This window comes from Capra hircus, chromosome 6 (genome assembly GCF_001704415.2).
Source record: "Capra hircus breed San Clemente chromosome 6, ASM170441v1, whole genome shotgun sequence".
Taxonomy (NCBI): Eukaryota; Metazoa; Chordata; class Mammalia; order Artiodactyla; family Bovidae; genus Capra; species Capra hircus.
The window spans coordinates 102,777,675-102,803,545 of record NC_030813.1 but is presented as its reverse complement, the minus strand read 5'-3'; the positions used below and the strand labels follow the sequence as shown (position 1 = coordinate 102,803,545).

Below are 25,871 nucleotides of genomic sequence, written 5' to 3'. Positions count from 1 at the left end.
ATGTCAGAAGTTACACGGTGAGTAAAATCTCCAAATATCTTTTTTTTTAATTGATTTAATTATTTGGCTGCATCAGGGCTTAGTTGTGGCACTTGGAAACTTTAATCTTCCTTGCGGCTTGCAGGGTGCTTTTTCAGTTGCAGCATGTGAACTCTTAGTTGCAGCAAGAGGAATCTAGTTTCCTAATCAGGGATCAAACCCAGGCCCCCTGTGCTGTGAGCATGGAGTTTTAGCCACTGGGCCACCAAGGAAGTCCCTTAAGCATTACTATACATTTTAAATACTTTTATCCTAAGAGTTTAATAGCCTCAGATTATGCCCATACTGATGTTAATAATATGATTAAAGTAGATGTAAACAAGACCAAATAAATTACAAGTGCTTCTTCAAATGATGTACTTTAAAATCAATATCTTTATTAAAACTTCACAAATATTTTAGAAAATAACAGCAACCACCATAAGTTCTTATACTGTAAGACAAAGTAGCATTTAGCCTCTGAAAGTGGTTAGAAATTTTAGGCGCCCTCTTTAGCAGGTTTAGTATCTTGCTTCTATTTGCTTCGGAAATGCTTTAAGGTCTTAAGAACGACCTGCTGCTACCAAGACAAACACTGGGTGCAACCACTCATCCATAGGCTAAGATACCATCAATAAATTGCCTCTGGGCCATGATTATGCCAACAAGTTCAGTAACACTAGCCAAATCAGACGTGGCTCTTAAATTTCAAGTAACAAGCCATAAATGTACTATGGATAACATGAGTATTGCTTAAGTGATAAAGAATCTACCAGACTACAAACTTAAAGTAAGAAATAATAAAAGCTTCATAACCTTAGTAAGGAATACAAAAGACAGAATTGTTTCTGGGACCTCGCAAAACCCAGCTGTTGCTTACTGAATAAACCTTGGGGCAATGTTTCTAAATTTCATTTTCATCTGTGAAGTGGGAATAATACCACCTAACTTCATAGGATTCTTGTGAGGATTGAGAGCTATAACACAGATATTCAAGAAATGGTATCCACACTATTTATTTTACTAAATGTCTCTAAAACACAAAAATGTTCCTTATATCTAAAATATAAGAAAGGCAAATGTGAAGGCAATATCACCTATTATAGGAGCAGATATTCCTCCAGAAATGTCTTAAACTAAAATTTTGATCCGTTTTTTCTCTATTATAGATGGTGCTGGATACTTACAGTGAGAAGATTATCTATCTCTACCCTATCTACAGTGTATAGTAGTCCTATCGTTCTGCATACTTTGGAAATGTTCCAATGAAAACTATAAAATGCAACATGTGGATCATGCGCTTTAGTTATTCCTTAAAGACAATTTTTAATACAACCTAAAATCTTTCCTAATGTCAGTTTAGATGCATCGAAACTATTAAAACATAAGTAAACGTCATTCTTCAGGCAAGTACTCAAGCTTTCTCGAGAGCTTTTGTGAGCAGCTTGTTTTAGAAAATCCTACTCAGTGTCAGTAAGAAGCAATCTCTTCCTGCCAAACAATGAAAGTAGAATCAAACTCTTTCACCCTGGATCAAGGTCATTCTACTCTTCACTCAGTGAAGCACATCCTTGACGAGCACAAGTCCCGTATTACACACCCAAGGACCAGGATTTTATGGATTTTAGAAAACTAATACTGAACATAAACCTTATAACTCTTTCAGAGGGGTTTAAGGCAACAACCTGAAATCAAACATTCTAATGTTTCTCAGCAAAACAGAGGGGAAAAAAGCCTCCTGTCAGTTCAGTTAAAGTTTACCACCAAGAGCTTTGACACTAAATAAGGGGGGAAAAAAGCAAAACCTTTTTTTGTTAATTTATCTTAGCCCTCATTTTGTTCTCTAGCCTAATAGCTTTATCAAATATCTGAAGAAAACAATCATGCCTCTATTCCCTAAACCACCTTTTCTTCAAATGACCCACCTATACCCCACCCAGAATGAGGATGGAATTATGACAGTCCCTACCTCAGGTCGATAGGTGTTAGTACTATGGGACTTTCCCAACGGATATATAGGCCAGAAAGTGATATAAATGACCACTGAGACAAGGCAGTCTTATTTTCCTTCCTCTTCCCTGCTTCTAAGAACACCTAGAACACCTTTCCTCAAGGAATGACAATGTTAACAGTGAGTCTCAAAAACTTCAGTCAGTCCTTAACAATCCCTTCCTAACAAAGGACACTTGAACTCCCAAAGACCTCCTCTGTCTCTGTCTCATTTCACTTATTTTCTGAACATCATTTTTAATTCCCTTACGGTACATACAGTTACAGTAGTGAAAGTAAAAGTCGCTCAGTCGTGTCCAACTCTTTTGCGACCCTATGGACTATACAGTCCAAGGAATTCTCTAAGCCAGAATACTAGAGTGGGTAGCCTTTCCCACAGTTAGAGTAGAGTGGAATGCATATATAAATTTAAGTTACTAGTTTTCTGGACACATTTTTGTAATTCAGAATTTTTGGAAATGAGGACATGATCTCTTGTTCATCCATCTTGATCTTTTTCGACTAAAAGAGTGACTGAAATTTCCTCATATAACTTACAACTCTAAAGTCAAGAATACAAAAGGTTTCCGTTTTTGAAACCAGCTTCAACAAGATCAAATAAAGCAAAGTGTGAACCAAATAATTTAAAGATAAATCAAGATTAGGCAATGGTGATCGGCACTCCACTGAGAGACGCTTCATATGGTAGGAATATCCTTCATATCTCAAGCCAGTGGAGAAAACAAAACTGACACACAAGAATCACAGAGAAAGCAGAAACTATGGCCGAACAGAAATTTATCTAAATTTATCTTTGTTCGAATTCTGATTCTTCAAAGAGCATCAGTTCTTTCAACTTGGTTTAAGCCATGTTTAAATAGAATACATACAAAATGATTGTTTACAGCGCTTTTGATAGAAGAGCAGAAAATTCTGTGTTGTTTCACCACACCTACTAATTTTATTCTGATGCAAAACCTAACTGCCTGTCATTTAATGAATGAAGTCATTTCCAAGTGACCTGCCCTGCCCTTTTTATGTATGAGTTCTGTGATACTGTCTTCTTCTCCATACATGCTCCGTTCCTGGCTTTTGGCTTACATGGAGACTGTGAGCTGTTACCCAGGGCAGCCAGTCTCAGAGTCCTCACTCCAGTGTGCATCTCGTTTCTCTGCCACACGTTTGATGAACTGAACATGACTAGCATAAAGCTTGAGTTTATCACTGATATCCATCCATTTCACCTTTCCAGCATCATCTCCAGCTTCTAAGGCAAGGTTATCCATTATTTCACCTGGTTACCAAAGAAAAAACATCATCAAGAAAATGTAATTTATTTAATCACTTCTGTTTCTGCATAATCCTGTACCTTCAAGTATTCTTACTCAAAATAATTTTAAATCATCATATTAAGTGGCAGAATGAATTAAAAATGAGAATATTTCAAATTTCCCAAATGCTCAAATTTTAACCAAGTTTCTAAATTTCAAGTAAAGGTACCAATAAGAAAGCTTTTCTCAGACTTGCCTAGAGGTTCAGTGGTGAAGAATCTGCACTTCCAATGCAGAGGGTGTGTGCTCAGTCCCCTGATCAGGCAACTACAATCCCACATGACACAGGGTATAGCAAAAAAAAAAAAAAAAAAAAGCTTTTCTCTCTCTTGCTCTTTCTCAGTTCACTCAATCACTCAGTCCTGTTCAACTCTTTACGACCCCAGGGAATCCAGCATGCCAGGCTTCCCTGTCCTTCACCATCTCTCAGAGCTTGCTCAAACTCATGTCCATTGAATCAGCGACTCCATCCAACCATCTCATCCTCTGTCATCACCTTCTCCTCCTGCCTTCAATCTTTCCCAGCATCAGGGTCTTTTTCAGTGAGTCAGTTCTTTGCATCAAGTGGCCAAAGTACTGGAGCTTCAGCTTCAACATCAGTCCTTTCAGTGAATATTCAGGACTGATTTCCTTTAGCATTGACTTGCTGAATCTCCTTGCTGTCCAAGGGCTTCTTAAGAGTCTTCTTCAACACCACTCTATCTATTTATTTATGTATTTATGGCTGCAGTCCATGGGGTCGCAAGGAGTCAGACACGACTGAGTGGCTGAACAACAATTTATGGCTGCATTTAGGTCTTCGTTGCTCTGCGCTGGCTTTCTCTAGTTGCGACAAGCAGGGTCTACTCTTCGTCGCTGAGTATGGGCATGTGGGCTTAGCTGCTCCACTGCATGTGGGATCTTCCCAGACCAGGGACTGAACCCAGGTCCCCTGTATTGACAGGCAGATTCTTAACCATGGACCACCAGGGAAGTCCAGCTTTTCTCTTTAAAAAGTAAAAATATTACTCTTAAACAAAAAAAAAACATTAAATAAACATGAAATCTCACGTCAAAATTCTGGAGAGATTAGATTTAAACATTAAAAAAAAGAAAGAAAACAATTATAAATGATTCACTTTAGAGTCATAAGTACACTTTTCCAAGTATTACACCAAATCAGAAACCATATACTTATAAATATTTATTAAAATATTTATAATTATCAAAAGTTAAAAATAAATGTTTTCAATCACAATTCACAATCTAAATGGCATATTTCTGTAGGACAGTTTGGCAGTATTTATCAAGAGCTTTTAAAAAGAAAGTGCTCTTTGATAAGCATTCATGCAACAAATATCAGATTGCCTCTTATGCACCAGACTCTGGAAGAGGCTATAGGGAGACCATAAACAACCAAATAACTTCACTTCAAAGGATTTACCCTAAGGAAATAAAAAGACAAGCTTATTGAAGTATTCAAGATAACACTATTTATAAACAAAAAGGAAAAAGAGGACATGACCAAACTTTCCATTGAGAGGGCACAGATTAAATAAATGATAAGAGTCCACTGGACTCCCATATAATCATTAAAAGCAAAGAAGCTCTCCACATACTGACATGGAAATATGTCCATTATGTATTAATATATTAAGTGAAATTGTAAGTAACAAAATAGAATGTAGAGTGTTAGCCCATTTTCATTTTAAAAACAGCTGTACAAATCTGGAAGAAAATAAATCAAAATGTTAACAGTCATTATCTTTGGGAAATGAAATAACTGCTGCTTTAAAATTCTTTTCACTTTATGTCACCTATTTTCTAAATAACTCATTATAAACACACATATCCTTTATAATGATTACATTTGTAATAATAAAATAATAATGCTGCTTCTTGAAAGAATCAATCGAATAGTTTAGGACATGAAAGAGAAAGTGTTAGTCACTCAGTCGTGTCCAACTCTTTGTGACCACAAGGACTATAGCCCACCAGGCTCCTCTGTCCATGGGATTTCCCAGGCAAGAATACTGGAGTGGATTGCCATTTCCTTCTCCAAGGGATCTTCCCAACCTAGGGATCAAATCCAGGTTTCCCACACTGCAGAATTCTTTACCATCTAAGACACCAGGGAAGCCCATTTCAGCACAATGGCTTCTAAATCCCAGTGCTAAAATGACAGTTCTTTGTGTACCTTCATAGCAAATACAATAAACGATAACCAATGGAGAACCAGAATTAAGAAGTAAACCTGAATCTAAAAGTTAAAATAAAATATGATTATCTAAATAACAATATTCTCCAACACGTTCTTTATCAGATCCAATAACATCTGAAAAGTATACTGCCCTCTGGTCAACTAATAAACAACACAAAGCGAAATTTTAAAAAGTTAGTAAAGTTTATACGTCTGACATTTAAAGAGCCTGCGAGTCATCACTCCCATCTTCACACCAAAAAAATACAAACAAACTGAAAATCAACAACTCTTCTTGAATATGCACAGGAGCCTGCTATGTCCTCCTTTGCCTGGCAAAGCAATAAAGCTATGCTTTTCAACGTCACCCAAAACTCTCTCCGAGATTCGATCTGGCACTAGCTCAGAGAAGCTCAACTTTTAGTGTCGCTCCCAACTTACCACCCACAGCAACAGAGACTCCATAAAATAACAAGGGAGCACTAACTGAAAGAACTGCCTGGCTCAGACCTTATTTAAGTAGTCTCTAGGGAAATCAAAAGATGAAAGGAGGTGAAAAAAAAAAAAAAAACACTGGGAGGAAATTTTGGTCTCTAACACCTACAATTATAGCAAATAATAAATATAGCCTAACTCCTAGCTATGTCTGGACAAACATAAAGCCTCACACTAGAGGTCTATTTGCCTCAGTCCCTTTTACTAGATACATCATTTTCACCTTCCAAAAAAACTAGAAGGCATGCTAAAGGGAGACAAAGGATCAGAATCAAACTCAGATACGGCAGAGATTTGAAATTATCAGACTGCAAATTTTTTTTACATTTAGAGAAAGAATGAAACAGTGAAAACAGTGATTTGAACAATGCAGACACTATATAACCAACCACTAGAGGATCAGTCATTGTTTTTTAACTTCAAAAATAAATAGCTAACAAATGTATTAGTACTTAAGTTGCAGCGACCTGCTTCTAAACTACATACGCATTATTTTTCCTTCTGAAATATTTAAGTTCTTAATACCAAAATGAATTATTCTAATACTTTGGTTACAGTTGTTGTATAGAAGTAATGAAATTTGTGCTGGGAGTTTCCCCAAGTTCAGCAAGAATGTAAAAGTGACAAATCTTCTAGTTGCAGCCCATTTTATAAGGAAAAACTTGAGTCCAAGAGAACACGCGATTTGCACAGGGTTATACCGAGACAGGAAAGGGGCAAGGCATAACCTTTAAGAGAATGACACAGCCATTGAGGACACAAGATAAACTGGTTAAACCCAACTAGGTCCAAGATGGCAGACTAGATCTTGAGCCTCATTATATGTTCATTATAATACAACAGCATATACTAAATGACACACCCACAGGAGTCAGGACAGTTCTGAGGCTAACCATAAAAGGTCAAAAAGTGAGTGTGATCCAATCCCTGGAAATCCCCTTCCCCTTTTCCAAAACAGATGGAATAATTCTCCCACTCATTAGCCTATGAAATTACCCAGCCCATAAAAACCAAACACCCCATATTTCAGAGTCTCTTGTTTTCTGAGACAGCCTGCACTCTGTCTATGGAGTGTGTACCTCGCTGAATAAATCTGTGCTCACTCTACTTCAGCTCACTCTTGAATTCCTTCCTGTATGAAGCCAAGGACTCTCATTTGGCAGTCTATCCCAGGGACTCGCCTGAGACCTCAGACACACCAGTCTCTCTCCCCCCATGTTCCCAGCAACAGTTCAGCTCAGAAGGAACCATGAATGCAACAATTAGTTCCCTGATATGGTATCACTTCATTTTGCTACAGATGAAAACAAAGTATCTAAAAGGTCATCCAATTTAGCAATAAAATGTTTCAAGAGAAGCCACTCAACATATATTAAAATTGCAATTAATTTTCTAAATAGCAGATTCCCCCTTTCTTTTTATACTAACAGATTTCCACCCACTTGCTAAATTTTTTAAATCCATTGACCAGAAAAAAATCATCCATTTGAAGTTTGTTCAACAGTTGGAATTTTTTTGGTATTATTTTGCACTTTAAGATCACATGCTTATTATAAAATTATTTCAAACATTAAGACAGACATAAATCCCATTTCCTTTATTATACTTATACTTCCTACCCAAATCTCCAGTTGCTTTTGCTTTTGTTTTTTTACAAATGGACACATACAATTTGACAACTTTAAGGCACACAGTTTATAATTTTAACCTAAATTTTATATGCTACCAGTGGATTAAAATAGATTCGTTACTGGTAACACTTTTAAAGCTTTCTTCTACATATTCTTTCCTTTTTTTAAACATATTATTTTAATATCAACAATCTGATTTCACACAAATATACTTCTATAATCACTAGATGATTGACTTAAAATACTGAAATAGTCCAAATTTAATTGTGTCCTAGTAGGCTGCTGGAGAAGGCAATGGCAACCCACTCCAGTACTCTGGCCTGGCAAATCCCATGGACAGAGGAGCCTGGTAGGCTGTAGTCCATGGGGTTGCTAAGGACTGAGTGACTTCACTTTTGCTTTTTACTTTCATGCATTGGAGAAAGAAATGGCAACCCACTCCAGGATTCTTGCCTGGAGAATCCCAGGGACGGTGGAGCCTGGTGGGCTGCCGTCTATGGGGTCGCACAGAGTCGGACACAACTGAAGCAACTTAGCAGCAGCAGCAGGTTGCTGGATTAAACTGATCCACTAATTCAGTTAGTTTAATAAACATTAGTAAAATTACCTGTTTCATCATGGTAATTCACAGCTTCTGTCTCAATCCATGCATTATCAGTGTTTCGAGGATCATCGACATAACCTTTATATATCTATTTTTTAAAGGAGACAGATGAAGAAAAAGTATAGGGTGAAAAGGAATGGGTAGAGCAGAGCACGCTGCCTTCTTCAGAATCAGAAATATCCGTTGCAAAACAATCCACATTTAATTAACATTAATTAATTAACATTAATAATTATACACTTAAAAATTGCTTAAGTGGGCATATTATATGCTATGTGCTTTTTATTACACACACACACACACACAAGAAATGTAAATATTACAGAACCTTTAATGTAACCTTCCATATGCTTGTTCTAAATGTCCCAGGGAGGGAATTCCCTGGTGGCCCAATGGTTAGGACTTGGTGCCTTCACCAGGGCCCAGGTTCAACCCCTAGTCGGGGAACTAAGATTCCTCAAAATGAAAAAGTGGCCAAAAAAAGTCAATGTGAAAATGAAATTAAGAAAGTAAAGTGATTCCATTTATAATAGCATTAAATGAACAAAATATTTTTTTAAATAAATAAATTTCCCAGGAAACAATAGTCTCAAGAACATTCTGAGGTAGCTCTAACATTCACAAAACCCTCAACACCTCAGATTCTAATTTCAGAATGTGAGAATAATCATATTTGGGCCATATGATTTTTTTAAGACTCTTCATGTAAATATTTTTCTGTTTTAATAATTTCTGCAGGGGGTGTGAGATGGAGACTCAAGGAAGGGATATATGTATACATATAGCTGATTCATGCCACTGTACAGCAGAAACTAACACAACTCTCTAAAGCAATTATACGCCAATTTAAAAGTAATTTCCATGATTACAGTTTTAGACACACAAAGAAAGATTCTTCTAGTTAAACAAAGATCTATAAACAAGGTTAGTAAAGACTAATATTTAAGCTCTTAATACATGAAAAGACTTGGATCCAGCCATCTAACACAAATGTGACCCAAAACCCAGACAATATAAACAATTAAGAAATCCTAATTCTAGGAAGAAAACAAAACACATCAAACAAAAGCCAACAGCAACAAAACAGAAAATCCATTCTTGTCCTTATTACTAGCGCATGTATACCTGATAGTGATTTTTTTAAATCACAAAAGATACATAAGCAAAACAGACATGAGACTTAAACTGTTATGAATGAGAAAAGCTCTGAACAACCTAAGTTAAAATGTAAATGTCCTCTCAAAACAGCTGAATTCTTGCAAATATTTTAAAAACAGAAAAGATTTACTGTTAGATGGGTGAACTCAGTATCACATTAGCTCACACTGAGTCTAAAGAAAAACTATGAGGAAAAAATGTATTATAATAAATGATGTAAAGTTGGGCTATAAAAAATTTAAGTAGGAATCTATTCACAGAGAAGAGCTACAATTTAATTTGTTTTATTAAGATGTATTTCAAATATACAGGTATTTCACTTTATTCAGAGAATAAACTACCAGATTTTCAGGTGAATTTTAAGTAATTTTCATTAATCCTCAGGACTAAATCCTTCTTAGAAATCATTTCTTACCACTAGATGTTCCTGGCTGAAGAGCTTGTGCAGCTTTTCCTGTAATTCTCTCTTTTCAGCACTGGACTTCTGTAAGGAGTTGAGAGCTTCCTCACCAAATTCTCTTTTCAGTGTGGCGCTAATCTTCTCTCCTGGATCCACCATCCCCTGCGAGTCACATTTTTGTTTAAAAAGAAAAAGGAAAGAGCTTTAATTCAATCAATCAATATTTACTGACTGACACAGTGGACATATATTGCTTTGTGGTGGGTGTTGGTTTAAGCGCTCAGTCATGTCTGACTCTTACAACCCCATGTTTTGTAGGCCACCAGGCTCCTCTGTCCATGGGATTTCCCAGGCAAGAATACCACAGTGGGTTGCCATTTCCTTCTCCAGGGATATGTTGCTCTATCTGCCCATAATCTTCTGTAATATGTTCTTTTCAAAATCATTGTTTCTAGTAGAGATAGCTTAGCAGGGTTATCAACCATATATATACTCAACCACAGTAAATGGTCCAAGGTTAGACTATGATAATTGAGCCTGTCAGACTCCTTTCCTGGTATTTTCCAAAGTCAAGCCACAGAAGGAAGGGCTGGAGGCAAGAATACAACAAACTGATACTTTGCCAACCGGTCATTCCATTCTAGTCACAGTGACCTCCTCAATGTTCCTAGGATGGGCCAGACATATGCCAACCTTAAGGCCTTTGCAACTGTATTGCTTCTACCTAAAGGCATTTTCCCCAGATATCTACATGGGTAACTTGTTCACCTCCTCCAGATCTTCACTTAGATGCCACCTTCTCTCAGGAGACCTTCTATAACCACCCTCTATCTAAAATTGCAAGCTCTCCCAACACTTCCTAGTCCCCTTCCTTGCTTTAGTTTCCTTAATACTTATCACCTAACATACAATAATTTATTTATCTTGTATGGTCTCCCTCATCGGAAGGTGAGCACCAAGAAGACAGGGATGCTTGTTCATGTAGCCCTGCCGTATGCTCGGGTGCTCGGATGCTCAACATACACTGAGATGAACAACTCTCAAAATTATATTTAATGACAACAGTTCCCTGACTGATCAGAATTTCAAATGACAATAAAAACAGAAAATCCCATGATGATGATATTGTATTTTGCATTCAGCACGTGCGAAGTTTATTTGGCTTGTACAGTCAGCTACAATCTTCATTTTCATTCCATTTTACTCTACAAAGAAAGAAACCATTCTTGCAGATAGCAGAATGTGTATATGATGAGTCATCCTTTTATCAAAACTATCTCCGTTTAACAATATGGCATAAAATATAAAACCCGCTCTTGAACACATACACATTTTTTTAAAGCCACTTGAAATACCACTGACGTGAACTCAATAAAAGTATACTCTTCCTGATGATATTATAGAAACTTTAAAAACTGTAAGGAACAGTAAGTAATGTGTTACTTTTAAAATACTGAAAATGTTACTTTGCTCTTAGAGTAGGGGATGGGTTCTAAGTCAAGACTCAGCATTAGTGAGTATCTACAATACCAGGTGCTTTAAATGCTCTCTCTAATAATCCTGTGAAATAAATATGATTATTTTTAGAACAAAGGTCTGAACTCCACAGCACTCAGCTCCAAGTGGAAAGGCTAAACACAAGCCCAGGTCTAACATCAAAGTCCATGTTCTTTCTCAAGGGTTTTAGAATTAAGACTCAGATTTTAACAGCTTTGTTGTATTATTCTACATTTGTCATTAACAATGATACTTCACTGCAAAGGAATTATTAACTGAAGTAGGGAGGAGAGAGACTTAAGGGAGTAGAAAAGATCCATATGCAATAACCTTGTATTATATAAGTAAAGCAACTAAAAAGAACTGAAAACATTGATTTGACTTTATTTTAATGCTTACCCCTGGGATTGCCCATTCTCCACAGTCTTTCCTTTTTATTGCAACAAACTGCAAGATGTTTTTCCCAGAAATGGGATGGGTGATTTTATTTCCACTTCTATCCCTTTTCCACCTATAAATAGTAATGTAAGATCATAAGTGATTCAGAACAAAGATCAAGGTCCTAAACCAAGCTTAAGACAAAAATATAAAGATGTATTTTTCTTTATAATAGAGTGTATATACATTTACCTCAAATCAGCTACTTTTATAAAGAAATATTGTTTTGCATTAAAAAATACTCTTTATTTAGCACTGTTACAAACCAAGGCAAATGTCTACTTTCAATAAAGATATTATAGTCTCCAGAATAAAAATTCAAGATATACTTTTTACTAAAGTAAAATATATCAGAAGGATTTTAAAGCAGAACAGAATTTAAAGGAAGGTCATTAAGAGTTTCTTTTCTTTTTCATCCAAGGAATCTTTTTAAGACTTATTAATATAACTAGTGAAAAAGATCTGTAATAATTGCTTTTAACAGTTCACCCTGTTTTCGGAAAAGAAGATTATGTGATACAGGTTCAGTTTAGTTCAGTTCAGTTCAGTTGCTCAGTCATGTCTGACTCTTTGCGACCCCATGAATCGCAACACGCCAGGCCTCCCTGTCCATCACCAACACCCGGAGTCTACTCAAACTCATGTCCATTGATTCGGTGATGCCATCCAGCCATCTCATCCTCTGTCATCCCAGCCATCTCATCCTCTGTCATCCCCTTCTCCTCCTGCCCCCAATCCCTCCCAGCATCAGAGTCTTTTCCAATGAGTCAACTCTTCACATGAGGTGGCCAAAGTACTAGAGTTTCAGCTTTAGCATCATTCCTTCCAAAGAAATCCCAGGGTTGATCACCTTTAGGATGGACTGGTTGAACCTTCTTGCAGTCCAAGGGACTCTCAAGAGTCTTCTCCAACACCACAGTTCAAAAGCATCAATTCTTTGGCGCTCAGCTTTTTTCACACTCCAACTCTCACATCCATACATGACCACTGGAAAAACCATAGCCTTGACTAGACAGACCATTGTTGGCAAAGTAATGTCTCTGCTTTTTAATATACTATCTGCTGCTGTTGCTGCTGCTAAATCACTTTAGTCGTGTCCGACTCTGTGCGACCCCATAGACGGCAGCCCACCAGGCTCCCCCGTCCCTGGGATTCTCCAGGCAAGAACACTGGAGTGGGTTGCCATTTCCTTCTCCAATGCATGAAAGTGAAAAGTAAAAGTGAAGTCGCTCAGTCGTGTCGACTCTTCGTGACCCCATGGACTGCAGCCTACCAGGCTCCTCCACCCATGGGATTTTCCAGGCAAGAGTACTGGAGCGGGGTGCCATCACCTTCTCCAAATATACTATCTAGGTTGGTCATAACTTTCCTTCCAAGGAGTAAGCGTCTTTTAATTTCATGGCTGCAGTCACCATCTGCAGTGATTTGGGAGCCCCCCAAAATAAAGTCTGACACTGTTTCCACTGTTTCCCCATCTATTTCCCATGAAGTGATGGGACCAGATGCCATGATCTTCGTTTTCTGAATGTTGAGCTTTAAGCCAACTTTTTCACTCTCCTCTTTCACTTTCATCAAGAGGCTCTTTAGTTCTTCTTTGCTTTCTGCCATAAGGCTGGTGTCATCTGCATATCTGAGGTTATTGATATTTCTCCCGGCAATCTTGATTCCAGCTTGTGCTTCTTCCAGCCCAGCGTTTCTCATGATGTACTCTGCATAGAAGTTAAATAAGCAGGGTGACAATATATAGCCTTGTCGTACTCCTTTTCCTATTTGGAACCAGTCTGTTGTTCCATGTCCAGTTGGTCTCAAAAAAAAAAAAAAAAATGCTTCTGAATCTTTATCCCCTTTTTTGATAAAAGAAATCTCACTCTATCCTTTAGTTCTATATTTCAAATTTAAGTGAATATTTTTAAAGCATCAAGGCAACGTTAATTTCAAAATGTGCATTTTGTAATCAGAGCCTCCTTCCCAAAGATGTTGATAAATCTCCCTTTTCCCTTCCCTACACCACATCTACCTCCCCCTGTCAAATGTTAATAGTTCTAATAGTTCCTTAGGCAAAGATAAAAATTTTGAACTTGCAGTACAAAACCAAAACAGAAAGCCTACAATCTAATTTTCACTCTGCATGAGATTAAAATACACCAGCTTAGATATGAGTGTCCAAGTCTTTATGATGTGACTGAACACTACATCTAATCCATGAAAAGTGAAAGTCACTCAGTCATGTCCTACTCTTTGTGCCCCAATGGACTATACACTCCATGGAATTCTCCAGGCCAGAATACTGGAGTGTATCCCTTCTCCAGCAGATCTTCCAGACCCAGGAATAGAACCCAGGTCTCTTACATTGTAGGCAGATTCTTTACCAGCTAAGTCACAAGGGAAGCCCAAGAGTACTGGAGTGGGTAGCCTAGCCCTTCTCCAGCTGATCTTTCCGACCCAGGAATCGAACTGGGTTCTCCTGCATTGCAGGTGGATTCTTCACCAACTGAGCTATCAGGGAAGCCCCATCCGTAATTCCCCCTAAAAGAGTTCACAGCCTAGCCGTGGAGCTAGATATGTAGGTGAATAAACTGTAAGACTGACAGCTTGATGAGTACAGATAGCTGGAAATGAAAGAACAGTTAGTATAAGACAAATCTGATTTTAAGGATGCAGAGGGAGGAAACAAAGTTATAAAAATAAAATGTATTCAAGAAACTGAAAGTATACACGGGAGTATGAATATCAGTGAGGGAAAGATAGATGATGAGGTTGAAGTAGGCAAAGAATTCATCAAATTAATTTGCTTAGAGAGCCAGAAAATGTTTTAAAGCAGGTTAAAAGCTGTTAGCAATTTGTATTTCAGAAAACTCACTCATTTTGAAAAAAGTTTGGAAGTTGGTTTGGAGGTGATCAAGACTGAAAGCAAGAAAAGCCAGCTCAGTTCAGTTCAGTTGCTCAGTCGTGTCCAACTCTGTGACCCCATGAACCCCAGCATGCCAGGCCTCCCTGTCCATCACCAACTCCTGGAGTTCACTCAAACTCACGTTCATTGAGTTGGTGATGCCATCCAACCATCTCATCCTCTGTTGTCCCCTTCTCCTGCCTCCAATCCCTCCCAGCATCAGAGTCTTTTCCAATGAGTCAGCTCTTCGCATGTGGCCAAAGTATTGGAGTTTCAGCTTTAGCATCAGCCTTTCCAATGAAAACTCAGGACTGATCTCCTTTAGGATGGACTGGTTGGATCTCCTTGCAGTCCAAGGGACTCTCAAGTGTCTTCTCCAACACCATAGTTCAAAAGCATCAATTCTTCGGCACTCAGCTTTCTTTATAGTCCGACTGTCACATCCATATATGACCACTGGAAAAACCACAGCTTTGACTAGATGGACCTTTTTTGGCAAAGTAAGGTCTCTGCTTTTTAATGTGCTGTCCAGGTTTGTCATAGCTTTTCTTCCAAGGAGCAAGCGCCTTTTAATTTCAAGGCTGCATACATACATATATATATATATATGCCTGTGTATATACCAACACAAACACACACACATGCAGTCAGCTCTCTGTATCCACAAATGCAGAACCCATGGATAAGACGAGTCAACCGTACTTTTCCATTTTATGTAAGCGACCTGAACATCCACAGATTTTGCTACCTGCTTGAGGCACAGGGGCCTCTTCAAGAGCCAATCCCCTAAAATATCAAGGGATAACTATATATATAAACACATACATATGCATACATACATTTACGTATGTATATGTATATGATGGACAGTAAAAACATGGTTAGTGTATTTTTCCAATTACTTGTCTCTTTGTTACTGAAATGTGTTTTCAGCTCTTACCTGGTTATGATGGGATCTGCAGCATGATTGGGGCCCCATCGCCCCAAAAGTCCCCGGCCAACCAGTCCAGTCCGTCCTGCAGGATTTCTGGAAAAACAAAAAACCATAAAACCAACTGAAGGTACTCATCTTTTTGAACCAAACTTGATATGGCCCAAAACAAGGTACTAAGAGGGAAATAAGATCTCCACACAAATCCAGTAGCACTACTACATATTTGACATTCAAAGTACGTATTTCTTTACAGTGTTATTTAACTTTTCTTTCATGCCTGGGCTTGATCCAGGAGGAGGATCTCATTTCCAAAGTTGTTTTAAATCTGGAAGGCTGAAATGCTCTGCACCTAATCACAGTCTAACTCTGCAACAGCAACGCTTTATCCAGTATATCCACACTTCTCTTCCCTTTCTCATCATCCTCTTTTCATACTTCACTCTCTTACAACCTGACTCACTCATATAGTTTTGATTACATTTTAAAGTCCATTTTTTTCATAGTGGGTTCTAGATTTTTATTATCAGGAATAGATATTGTGTGGCATATAATGAGGGCTTCCCAGGAGGTGCTAGCGGTGAAGAACCTGCCTGCCAATGAAGGCAGAAATAAGAGACACAGGTTCCATCCCTGGGTAGGGAAGATGCCCTGGAGAAGGGCATAGCAACCCACTCTAGTATCCTTGCCTGGAGAATCCCATGCACAGAGGAGCCTAGCAGGCTAGAGTCCATAAAGGCTGCACAGAGTCGGACACGACTAAAGCGACTTAGCCCACAGCACACAGCATATAATGAAGTAGAAATACTTAATATTTTAAGATTTCATATATACCAAATTCAATTTTTAAAAACAATTTTATATAAATGCCAACAACTATTTAACCTAATGCCACAACCCAATGTATAAAAGTCTGTCAGATAAACAGGGCACACTCACAACTGAGTAATTTTCTTCCAGTCAATATTCCTTAAATGTTTAAGTTTCATTATATAAAATGAAATGCCCTAATCTGCAATCTTGTCTATTTAATATCTTTGGTCCTCCCAGTATGTGAAAGTAAATAAACAACTTGTCAAGTTTTCCCTTTCAGCTATCTTTTTAACTATTTTTTATTTACGGTTGCACTGGGTCTTTGTTGCTGCAGGGGCTTCTCCAGTTACTGCAAGCATGGGCTACTCTCCTCGGCAGTGCTCAGGCTTCTCATTTCAGTGGCTTCTCTTGTGGTGGAGCATGGGCTCTAGGTACAGGAGCTCCAGTGGCTGCAGCACCTGGGCTCAGAAGTTGTGGGTCACAGGTTTAGTTGCTCCACAGCTTTTGGGATCTTCCTGGACCAGGGATCGAACTCATGTTCCCTGTACTGGCAGGTGGATTCTCAACCACTATACCCCCAGGGAAGTTCCAGCCACTCTATTTTATTTTGCTCTTCCTTGCAACTGTTATTAAAATTGAGTCAATCTTTATATTGTTTTATACTGGACTCAGAAATATTTCAGCAAGACTTAGAAATAAAAACAGAAAGGCAAGACACTTGGCCAGGATGCAATTACTCTACTTTTCAAATTCAGGAGGAGGGGCAGGGTGGTCAGTAACAATGTTTTATTCCATGTAACCATACACCCTTGAATACAAATGATCAAAGCCAATATTAAGAGAGAGAAAGACCAAGCCTGTAACTGATAAACTAAAAGCTGTAGAAAAGACATATAGATTACTCTACTGCCTGAGCAACAGAGAAAGCTATTTGCAGAAAAAGCAAAACAAAGGCAACATATAAAGGAAAGCAGACATAAGGCAGAGACAGTTCTAATGGATTTCCAAACTCTACCCTTTCCTAAAGTTAGCTGCATTTCTGCTTTGGATTCCTGAGATGATTCTATAGTCGTGGAATAAAGTTCACTTTTTTACTCAGGCAAGCTAGAGTTGGTTTCCGTTAGTCAAGAGAGTCTTGACTAAAACAATAAGCTATCTTCCCTTTGCCTTTTCTGTCCTTTTATATGTGTACATATCTTCTAATATATTTTGCCCAGAAGAGAACTTAAGGAGTAAGTCAAATTCAAGGCAAGTTTGACTTGAAAAGACTCAGTAACACAGAAAAGTGAGTAAGCTATGAACAAAGAAAGAATTTAGTAAAGAGCAGGTTGGCATGAGAGGAACACTACTACGTCCTTGCTTTAGAAGAACTAAAAATATTTTTAGCTTTTGCAACATTTTACAAGGTGATACGTATGATTACCAAATCGGTGATTTTTCTATTTTTTTATTGGAGGCATGCTAATTTTTACATTTCTTCCTTTTATGATGACTTGAGAAAAACTGAAAATTTTTGAGTTGTATAGAAAAATCACTTTTAAAAGTACAAAAAGAGAGATTTCCTGGTGGTCCAGTGGTTAAGACTCCATGCTTCCACTGGGCACAGGTTTGATCCTTCGCTGGTGAACTAAGATCCCCACATCCCACCCACTTGCCACACGACATGACCAAAAGAAAAAAAAGACGTTACATTTTTGGGTTGTTTTTATTTTTACTTTTACATATTTGGATAAATTCCTAAAAGTATTATCTCATTTTATAAATAATCACTGAAATACAATTCTTAATCCTTTCCTTCTGTTAATTTATTCAATTACAGTTGACCCTTGAACAATGCTTCCATATAAACTTATAGTCCACCGTCTATACACAGTTCCCCTGTATCTGTGGCTCCACATTCAGGTATTCAACAAAACTCAGATGGAGTAGTGCTATAATATTTACTACTGAAAAAGAATCCATGTATAAGTGGGTCTGTGTAGTTTAAGCCCCATTTTGTTCAAGAGTCAACTGTTATTATTCCTATTTCAAGGTAAAGTTATCAGAAGATGCATTCAATTCCTTCCAGCACTTACTCACCATATGCAAACTACTCGCATTCTCTCTACTTATCTGTAAATGGAACTAAAAATATCCACCCACAGGGTTATTACTATGATTTAATTAGATCACATATATAAATTCTTTCAGACAAGGCCTGGCATATGCAAGCCCTCAATAAATGTTAATTACATTGATAAAATAAAATGTGTATTTTAAGGCAGGACAAAAAAATTTAGACCTAAAATTTTCTGTGTCCATCTGGGCCTCTCCTAGCATCCCTAATGTGCAGTGTATCCGCACATTAACCAGACCTCCTCAAAGATTAGAGTGCTTTCTTCACCATAAAGATTATTATTTTCCCTTTCTTCTGACACTAGCAATGTAACTTCTAAAAAAAACAGCATGCTCTCCCAACTCTGCAAGGCGACATGGTGACTCACTGCTTGCTTTGCACATGCTCACCTGTACTATGTATCTGTGGGGAACCTTATGTAAAATATCAGTATTTTATCCCATTTTGAAGTACAATCCTTTGTCTAGAGAATGTGTATGACTACACCTTCTAACAGGGCTTCCCTGGTGGCTCAGTGGTAAAGAAGCCACCTGCTAATGCAGGAGATGTGGGTTCGATACCTGGGTCAGGAGGATCCCCCTTCTTGCCTGGGAAATCCTAAGAAAAGAGGAGCCTGGCGGGCTATGGGATCACAAAAGAGTTCACCACAACCTAGCGACCAAACAACAACAGTATCTTCTAACAGGTGGAACACTTCTCAGAGCTTCTTGAGAGTCTGTCTTCCAAGTTGTAACTCAGTTTGATTTACATAAAATCTGCTTTTTTCTTCTTACCTTGATTGTTAAGTGAATTTTCATTGACAATTATTTTCTATCTTTTAAAGACCCATTATTATAAGATGCCCCACCCCAGTACCTACCTAGGTCTTCCATTTTCAACCTCATACAGGCCATTCTGGCTCTTTCTCTCAACCTGCCCATCCTTTTCATTAAACTTGGGAGAGAAGTTGCTTTCACTGTAATGAGAATACCAATGCAAAATAAGAAATAATGATCCAATACTACCAACAGCTTAATAATGCCAGCCAGTCATTTATAACAACCAGTATCCTTGAAACTAAATTTTTAGTTACAAACTTAGTTTTCATTTGCAAACTCATCAACTCCTTCAAAACACTTTCTGGCAAAAAATTTTTGTTTAATCAAAAGACTTTATAAGACAAGAAGGTATGTTGTAACCCCTGTGGGGAAGGACTTATGGCAGGCAAACCGGAGCTGCTCCTACATATTACAGAAAAGAATACATTACTATCAGTAAAGCAGATTTGTCTGTGGGCACAATATGGCAATCACTGGTTCCTATTAATAAACACTTCTAAAAATAAGATTCCTTCTGACATTTTGCTGTTTCTGTCTCAAAGACTTAATTTCAATGTCTTCCAATGTACACTGATTAATATCTGTATGAAAGTAAACCCCACAAAACATGAAAACACCCCACAAACTTTATAATAACCATGATGCAGATTAAAACAGATATAATAAACTGGAAATAATAACCATGATGTAGATTAAAATAGATATAAGCTGGCACTACTCCAGATCTTGATCTGGACACGGATCTGGATTAGAGTGTTAGATAAATATAAAATCTAACTGAGCTACACCTGCACACCTAAAAAATGTATAGTTTATTGCATTTATGTCACACTAAATAAAACTATTTTTTAAAAGCTATAAACAAACTACTTTCCTCACCATTATTAAACTGCTGACATAACTGCACTGACAGTGAATAAAGAGTTATATAGCACTGGACAGTGCATGGGCAGTTCTGACACAAGTTTCACTTCCTTTCTTGCTTTAATTCCAGTAAGCAAGAGCATAGAGATATTTGTGCTCTGTTTTGGAAACAGTTTCCAACTTGAATGATCCAGTCATTTTCCCAAGACTTCTAACATACCTATAAAATTAAATGGTAAAAATCATGAAATTACAAAGCCAGAGTTATAATGTCCTTGGGACTCTAGAATTTCACCATTAAATGTGGAATCTTGAAAAAAAAAAAAAAAGGTACAAATGAACTTATTTACAAAACAGAAATAGAGTCACAGATGTAGAAAATAAACTTATGGCTACCAGGGTGGGGTACGGGGGATAAATTGGAAGATTGGGATTGACATATACACACTACTATGTATAAAACAGATAACTAATAAGAACTCACTAATATAGCACAGGGAACTTTATTCAGTACTCTATAATGACCTATATGGGAATAGAATCTAAAAAAGAGTGAATATACATATATATATATAACTGATTCAAACCAGTCAATCCTAAAGGAAATCAGTCCTGAATATTCATTGGAAGGACTGATGCTGAAGCTGAAGCTCCAGCTCCAATACTTTGGCCACCTGATGAGAAGAACTGACTCATTGGAAAAGACCCTGATGCTGGGAAAGATTGAGGGCAGGAGAATGGGATGAAAGAGGATGAGATAGTTGGATGGCATCACCGACTCAGTGGACATGAGTTTGAGCAAACTCTGGGAGTTGGTGACGGACATGGAGGCCTAGTGTGCTGCAGTCCATGGGGTCACAAAGAGTTGGACACGACTGAGCAACTGAACTAAACCGATAACTAACACAATACTGTAAATCAACAATACTCTTAAAATTTTTTTAAATAAAATAAGCTGAATAAATATTGAATGCTAGTTAATGAAACACCTGTTGGAGTATACAGGCAGAAATGTACCAATATATCAAAAATCAAGATGGATGAAGGAGGGATAGATGGATATATATGTGATGAAATAAGTATAATAAAATGGTAATAAGAAAATTAAAGTGGTGAGTTATGAGTGTCCCCTGTAAAGTTATTTCAAATTTCTTATATGTTGGAAATGTTTCAGAATAAAATTTTAGATAAAGAGAGCCATTTTCTGGGGAGGGGGAAGCATGAATCTAGTTATAATTTAAACATTAACATTAGTAAGGCTTGATTTAGACAGTGATACAAATTTAACTTATAAAAACTAAATTGAATGAAACAGAGGAAGACTCATTCAGTCTTCCTCTATTTATACTGTATAGCACCCCTTGTAATGTCACTAATTCTAATTGTGCATGCTTGTAGCTCAGTCAGTAAAGAATTTGCCTGCAGTGCAGGAGACCCGGGTTCGATCCCTGGGTTGGGAAGATCCCCTGGAGAAGAAATGGCAACCCACTCCAGTATCCTCGCCTGGAAAATCTCATGGGCAGAGGAGCCTGATGGACTGCAGTCCATGGGGTCACAAAGAGTCAGGCATGACTGAGCGACTAACACACACTCACATGTATAATGTACATGTAAATATATATTAATACATCCTCTAAAACGAGGGAAATGGAACTCATTTACAGGTAATAATTTCTCCACAAGTTGGCTTCATGATTAATTAACAACCCAAATACTATCACAAACACATCTTTGGATTAAATAAGGAAACTGTGGATCAAAATTAAGTCACAGCAATATGTGACTGGTAAAGTTTAACAACCTAATGAACTAATACTAGATCAACCCAACTAGCAAAAATGTTTATTTAACTGACTAAATAATGCCTTGAGAGGACTGTCATTTACAATAAATTTACCAATTAAATCAAACTTATAAAATATTCCAAAACTAGAATGGCCATTTAGCAGCAGAGTAGTTAAGGGCATAAATTCTAAAGTCATACTGAGTTAAAGGCCAAGCTATCCCATCTACCAGCTCCATGACCATATGTAAAGGACAAACTTTCTGTCCTTCCATTTTTTGTGTTTTTTTTTTTCCCTATAAAGAGGAAATAACAACCCTGTCTGCCTTCCAGGATAGTTATAATAAAACAGTGCTTATAAAACATTTAGTATACAGTGCCTAGCTTGTAGTCAGCACATTTTACAACTCTACCATCATATTTATCAAAAGAAACATAAACATAAAATGTGAATCAACACAGCACTTCTCTGAATTTAGTCAAAGTATTTATTTTAATCGAGGTATACCTGCTTTACAATGTTGTACAACAAAATAAATCAGCCATATGTATACATATACCCACTCCCTCTTGGGCCTCTCCCACCCCCTCCCATCCCACCCATCTATGTCACCACAGAGCTCTGAGCTGAGTCCCCTGTGCTATACAGCAGCTTCCCACTAGCTGTCTATTTTACACGTGGTAGTGTATATAGGTCAATCCCAACCTCTCAATTCACCCCACTCCCCCTTCTCCACCAGTCCGGGCCCACATGCCCCTTCTCTACATTTGTGTCTCTATTTCTGCTTTGTAAAATAAGATCACCTATACCATTTTCCTATATTCCACATACATGTATTAATATATGATACTTTTTTTCTTTCTGACTGACTTCACTCTATGACAGACTCTAGGTCCATCCACATCTCCACAAATGTTACCCAATTTTGTTCATTTTTATGGCTGAGTAATATTCCCCTGCAAATACGTACCACATCTTCTTTATCCATTCACCCGTAGTTGCACATCTAGGTTGCTTTCATGTCCTGGCTAATATAAATAGTGCTGCAATAAACACTGGGGTGCATGTGTCTTCTGGAATTATGGTCATATGGTAGTCCTTTCTCGGTGGCTTTCATTTGCAAATATTTTCTCCCATTCTAAGGTTGTTTTTTCATCTCATTTATAGTTTTCTTTTCTGTACAAAAGCTCTTAAGTTTAACTAGGTCCCATTTGTTTATTTTGTTTTTATTTTCCTTATTCTAGGAAGTGGGTCAAAAAAGATTCTGCTGTATGTCAAAGAATGTTCTTCTTATGTTTTCCTCTAAGAGTTGTATAGGTGCCTGGTCTTACACTTAGATCTTTATTCCATGTTGTTTTATTTTTATATATAATGTTAGGGAGTGTTCTCTTTCATTCTTTTACATGTAGCTGTCCAGTTTTCCCAGTACCACTTGTTGAAAAGACTGTCTTTTCTCCATCGAATATTCTTGCCTTCTTTGTCATAGATTAAGTGACCATAGGTATGTGGGTTTATCTCTGGGCTTTCAATCCTGTCCCATTGATCTATATTTCTGTTTTTGTGCCAGTACCATACTGTACTGATGACTATAGTTTTGTAGTATAGTCTGAAGTCAGGAAGCCCAATTACTCCAGTTCTGTTTTTCTTTCTCAAGACTGCTTTGGTATCTGGGATCTTTTACTGATCCACAAAAACTGTAAAAAGTTTTTTATTCTAACTCTGTGAAAAAGTCCATTGGTAATTTGATAGGGAGTGTACTGAATCTATAGACTTATATTAAGGAAATTAAAATGGAGGAAGTCTTGTGCAGACATCAAAAGGAGGAGAGCCAGCCTCTGATCTCCCTGGATACTGCAAAGATTCTGTGCCTGCCTGCAAGGAAAGCAAGTCAGGTGGCACTTTAGATAAGATAGGGAATGGGTCTTAGATTCTCTTAAGCCACTGAGGGTTAATGGGTCTGGCCAATTCCCCCAACCCCACCTCCCACCTCCAGGGTCTAAGAAGCTGGCTCCTCTGTCCATGGAATCTCCAAGCAAGAATACTAGAGTGGGTTGCCATTCCCTTCTCCAGGGGATCTCCCCACCCAGGGACTGAACCCAGGTCTCCTGCATTGCAGGTGGATTCTTTACTGCCTGAGACTTCCCTACCCTTTAAGACTCACAAGGTGAAACAAACAGCAAAAAGTTAAAGTAAAACCACAGCTGCATTTTTGTGGACAAATTGATGATGATATCAATTGCTGCTTGGCATTGTAAGTGGGAGCCCCCAAAACTACAATCTGAAGTCTCACCCACAGGGTGGACACACCACCTAGGACTTTTTCCCAATTAGGACTCCAGATTGCTGTTAATGAGGGACTTACCAGCACTGTCTAGGTCTGGAGGTTGGTTGACCCAAATTAGGTGATGTACATACTATTACTTTTCTCTTTGTTTCTATTTCTCTTCTTTTACTGACTGTATACTGAAATTAAGTCAAATAACCTTCTATTAAATACTGAAATTGTTTGTGTGACGTGTGGTTTCTTTGGTTAATAAATCCTTCAAAACAAAAATGAAAGTAAAACTTTCATCAAAACTCCTGCATTAGGTAGTATAGTTGTTTTCACGATATTGATTCTTCCAACCCAAGAACATGGTATATCTATCTCTCCATCTGTTTGTGTCATCTTTGATTTCTTTCATAAATGTCTTATAGTTTTCTGAATACAGGACTTTTTCAAGTACCTCCTTGAAAGTAAAAGTGTTAGTCACTCAGTCGTGTCCAACTCTTTGTGGCCCTATGGACTACAGCCTGCCAGGCTCCTCTGTCCATGGAGTTCTCCAGGCAAGAATACTGGAGTGGGTTGCCATTCCCTTCTCTGGGGATCTTCCCCACTCAGGAATCAAACCCAGGTCTCCTGCATTACAGGCAGATTCTTTTACCGTCTGAGCCACCAGGGAAGCCTTTTACCTCCTCATGTAGGTTCATTCCTAGGTATTTTATTCTTTCTGTTGCAATAGTAACTGGGATTATTTCTTTAATTTCTCTTTCTGATCTTTCATTGTTAGTATATAGGAATGTAGGAGATTTCTGTGCTTTAATTTTGTAACCTGCAATTTTACCAAACTGATTGATTAGCTCTAATTTTCTGGTGGCATCTTCAGGATTTTCTATACATACTCATATCATCCACACACAGTGACAGTTTTACTTCTTCTTTTCAATTTGTATTCCTTTTAGTTCTTTTTCCTTTCTGACTGCCACAGTTAGGACTTCCAAAACCATACTGAATAACAGCAAGAGTGGACATCCTTGTCCTGTTCCTGATCTTAAAGGAAATGCTTTCAGTTTTTCACCACTGATGTTTGCTGTGGGTTTGTCATGTATGGACTTTATCATGGTGAGGTGGGTTCCCTCTATGCCCACTTTCTGGAGAGTTTTTATCATAAATGGGTTTTGAATTTTGTCAAAAGCTTTTCTGCATTTATTGGGATGATCCTTTTTTTTAAAATTTAACTTGTTAACATGGTGTATCACACTGATTGACTTACATATATTGAAGAACCCCTGCATCCCTTGGAAAATTTCACTTGATCAAGGGTGTATGATTCTTTTAACACATTGCTAGTATTTTGCTGAAGATTCTAGCAACTATGTTTATCAGTGATATTGGTCTGCAATTTTCTTTTTTCGTGGTATCTTTGGTTTTGGTATCAGGGAGACGATGGCCTCACAGAATGAGCTTGGGAGTGTTCTATAATTTTTTGGAAGAGTCTGAGAATGATAGATGTTAGCTCTTCTCTAAATGCTTCATAGATTTCACCTATGAAGCCATCTGGTCCTGGACTTGTTTGTTGGACAATTTTTAACTGTAGTTTCAATTTCATTACTTGTGATTGGTCTGTCTATATTTTCTATTTCTTCCTGCTTCAG

At 37.7% G+C, this 25,871-nt stretch overlaps 1 protein-coding gene across 1 annotated transcript in view; it reads right to left on the bottom strand.

Moving 5' to 3' along the window:
* The window catches only part of NUDT9 (nudix hydrolase 9), a 39,026-nt gene continuing 13,549 nt past the window's right edge, over positions 395-25,871 (bottom strand). The window contains exons 3-8 of the mRNA XM_005681881.3: positions 19,350-19,445; positions 15,571-15,657; positions 11,702-11,813; positions 9,821-9,967; positions 8,251-8,335; positions 395-3,301 (exon numbers count right to left, since the gene is read on the bottom strand). Of these exons, the coding sequence (XP_005681938.1) occupies positions 3,126-3,301; positions 8,251-8,335; positions 9,821-9,967; positions 11,702-11,813; positions 15,571-15,657; positions 19,350-19,445 (703 nt within the window). The 3' untranslated portion in view covers positions 395-3,125. The remainder of the gene's footprint in view (positions 3,302-8,250; positions 8,336-9,820; positions 9,968-11,701; positions 11,814-15,570; positions 15,658-19,349; positions 19,446-25,871) is intronic.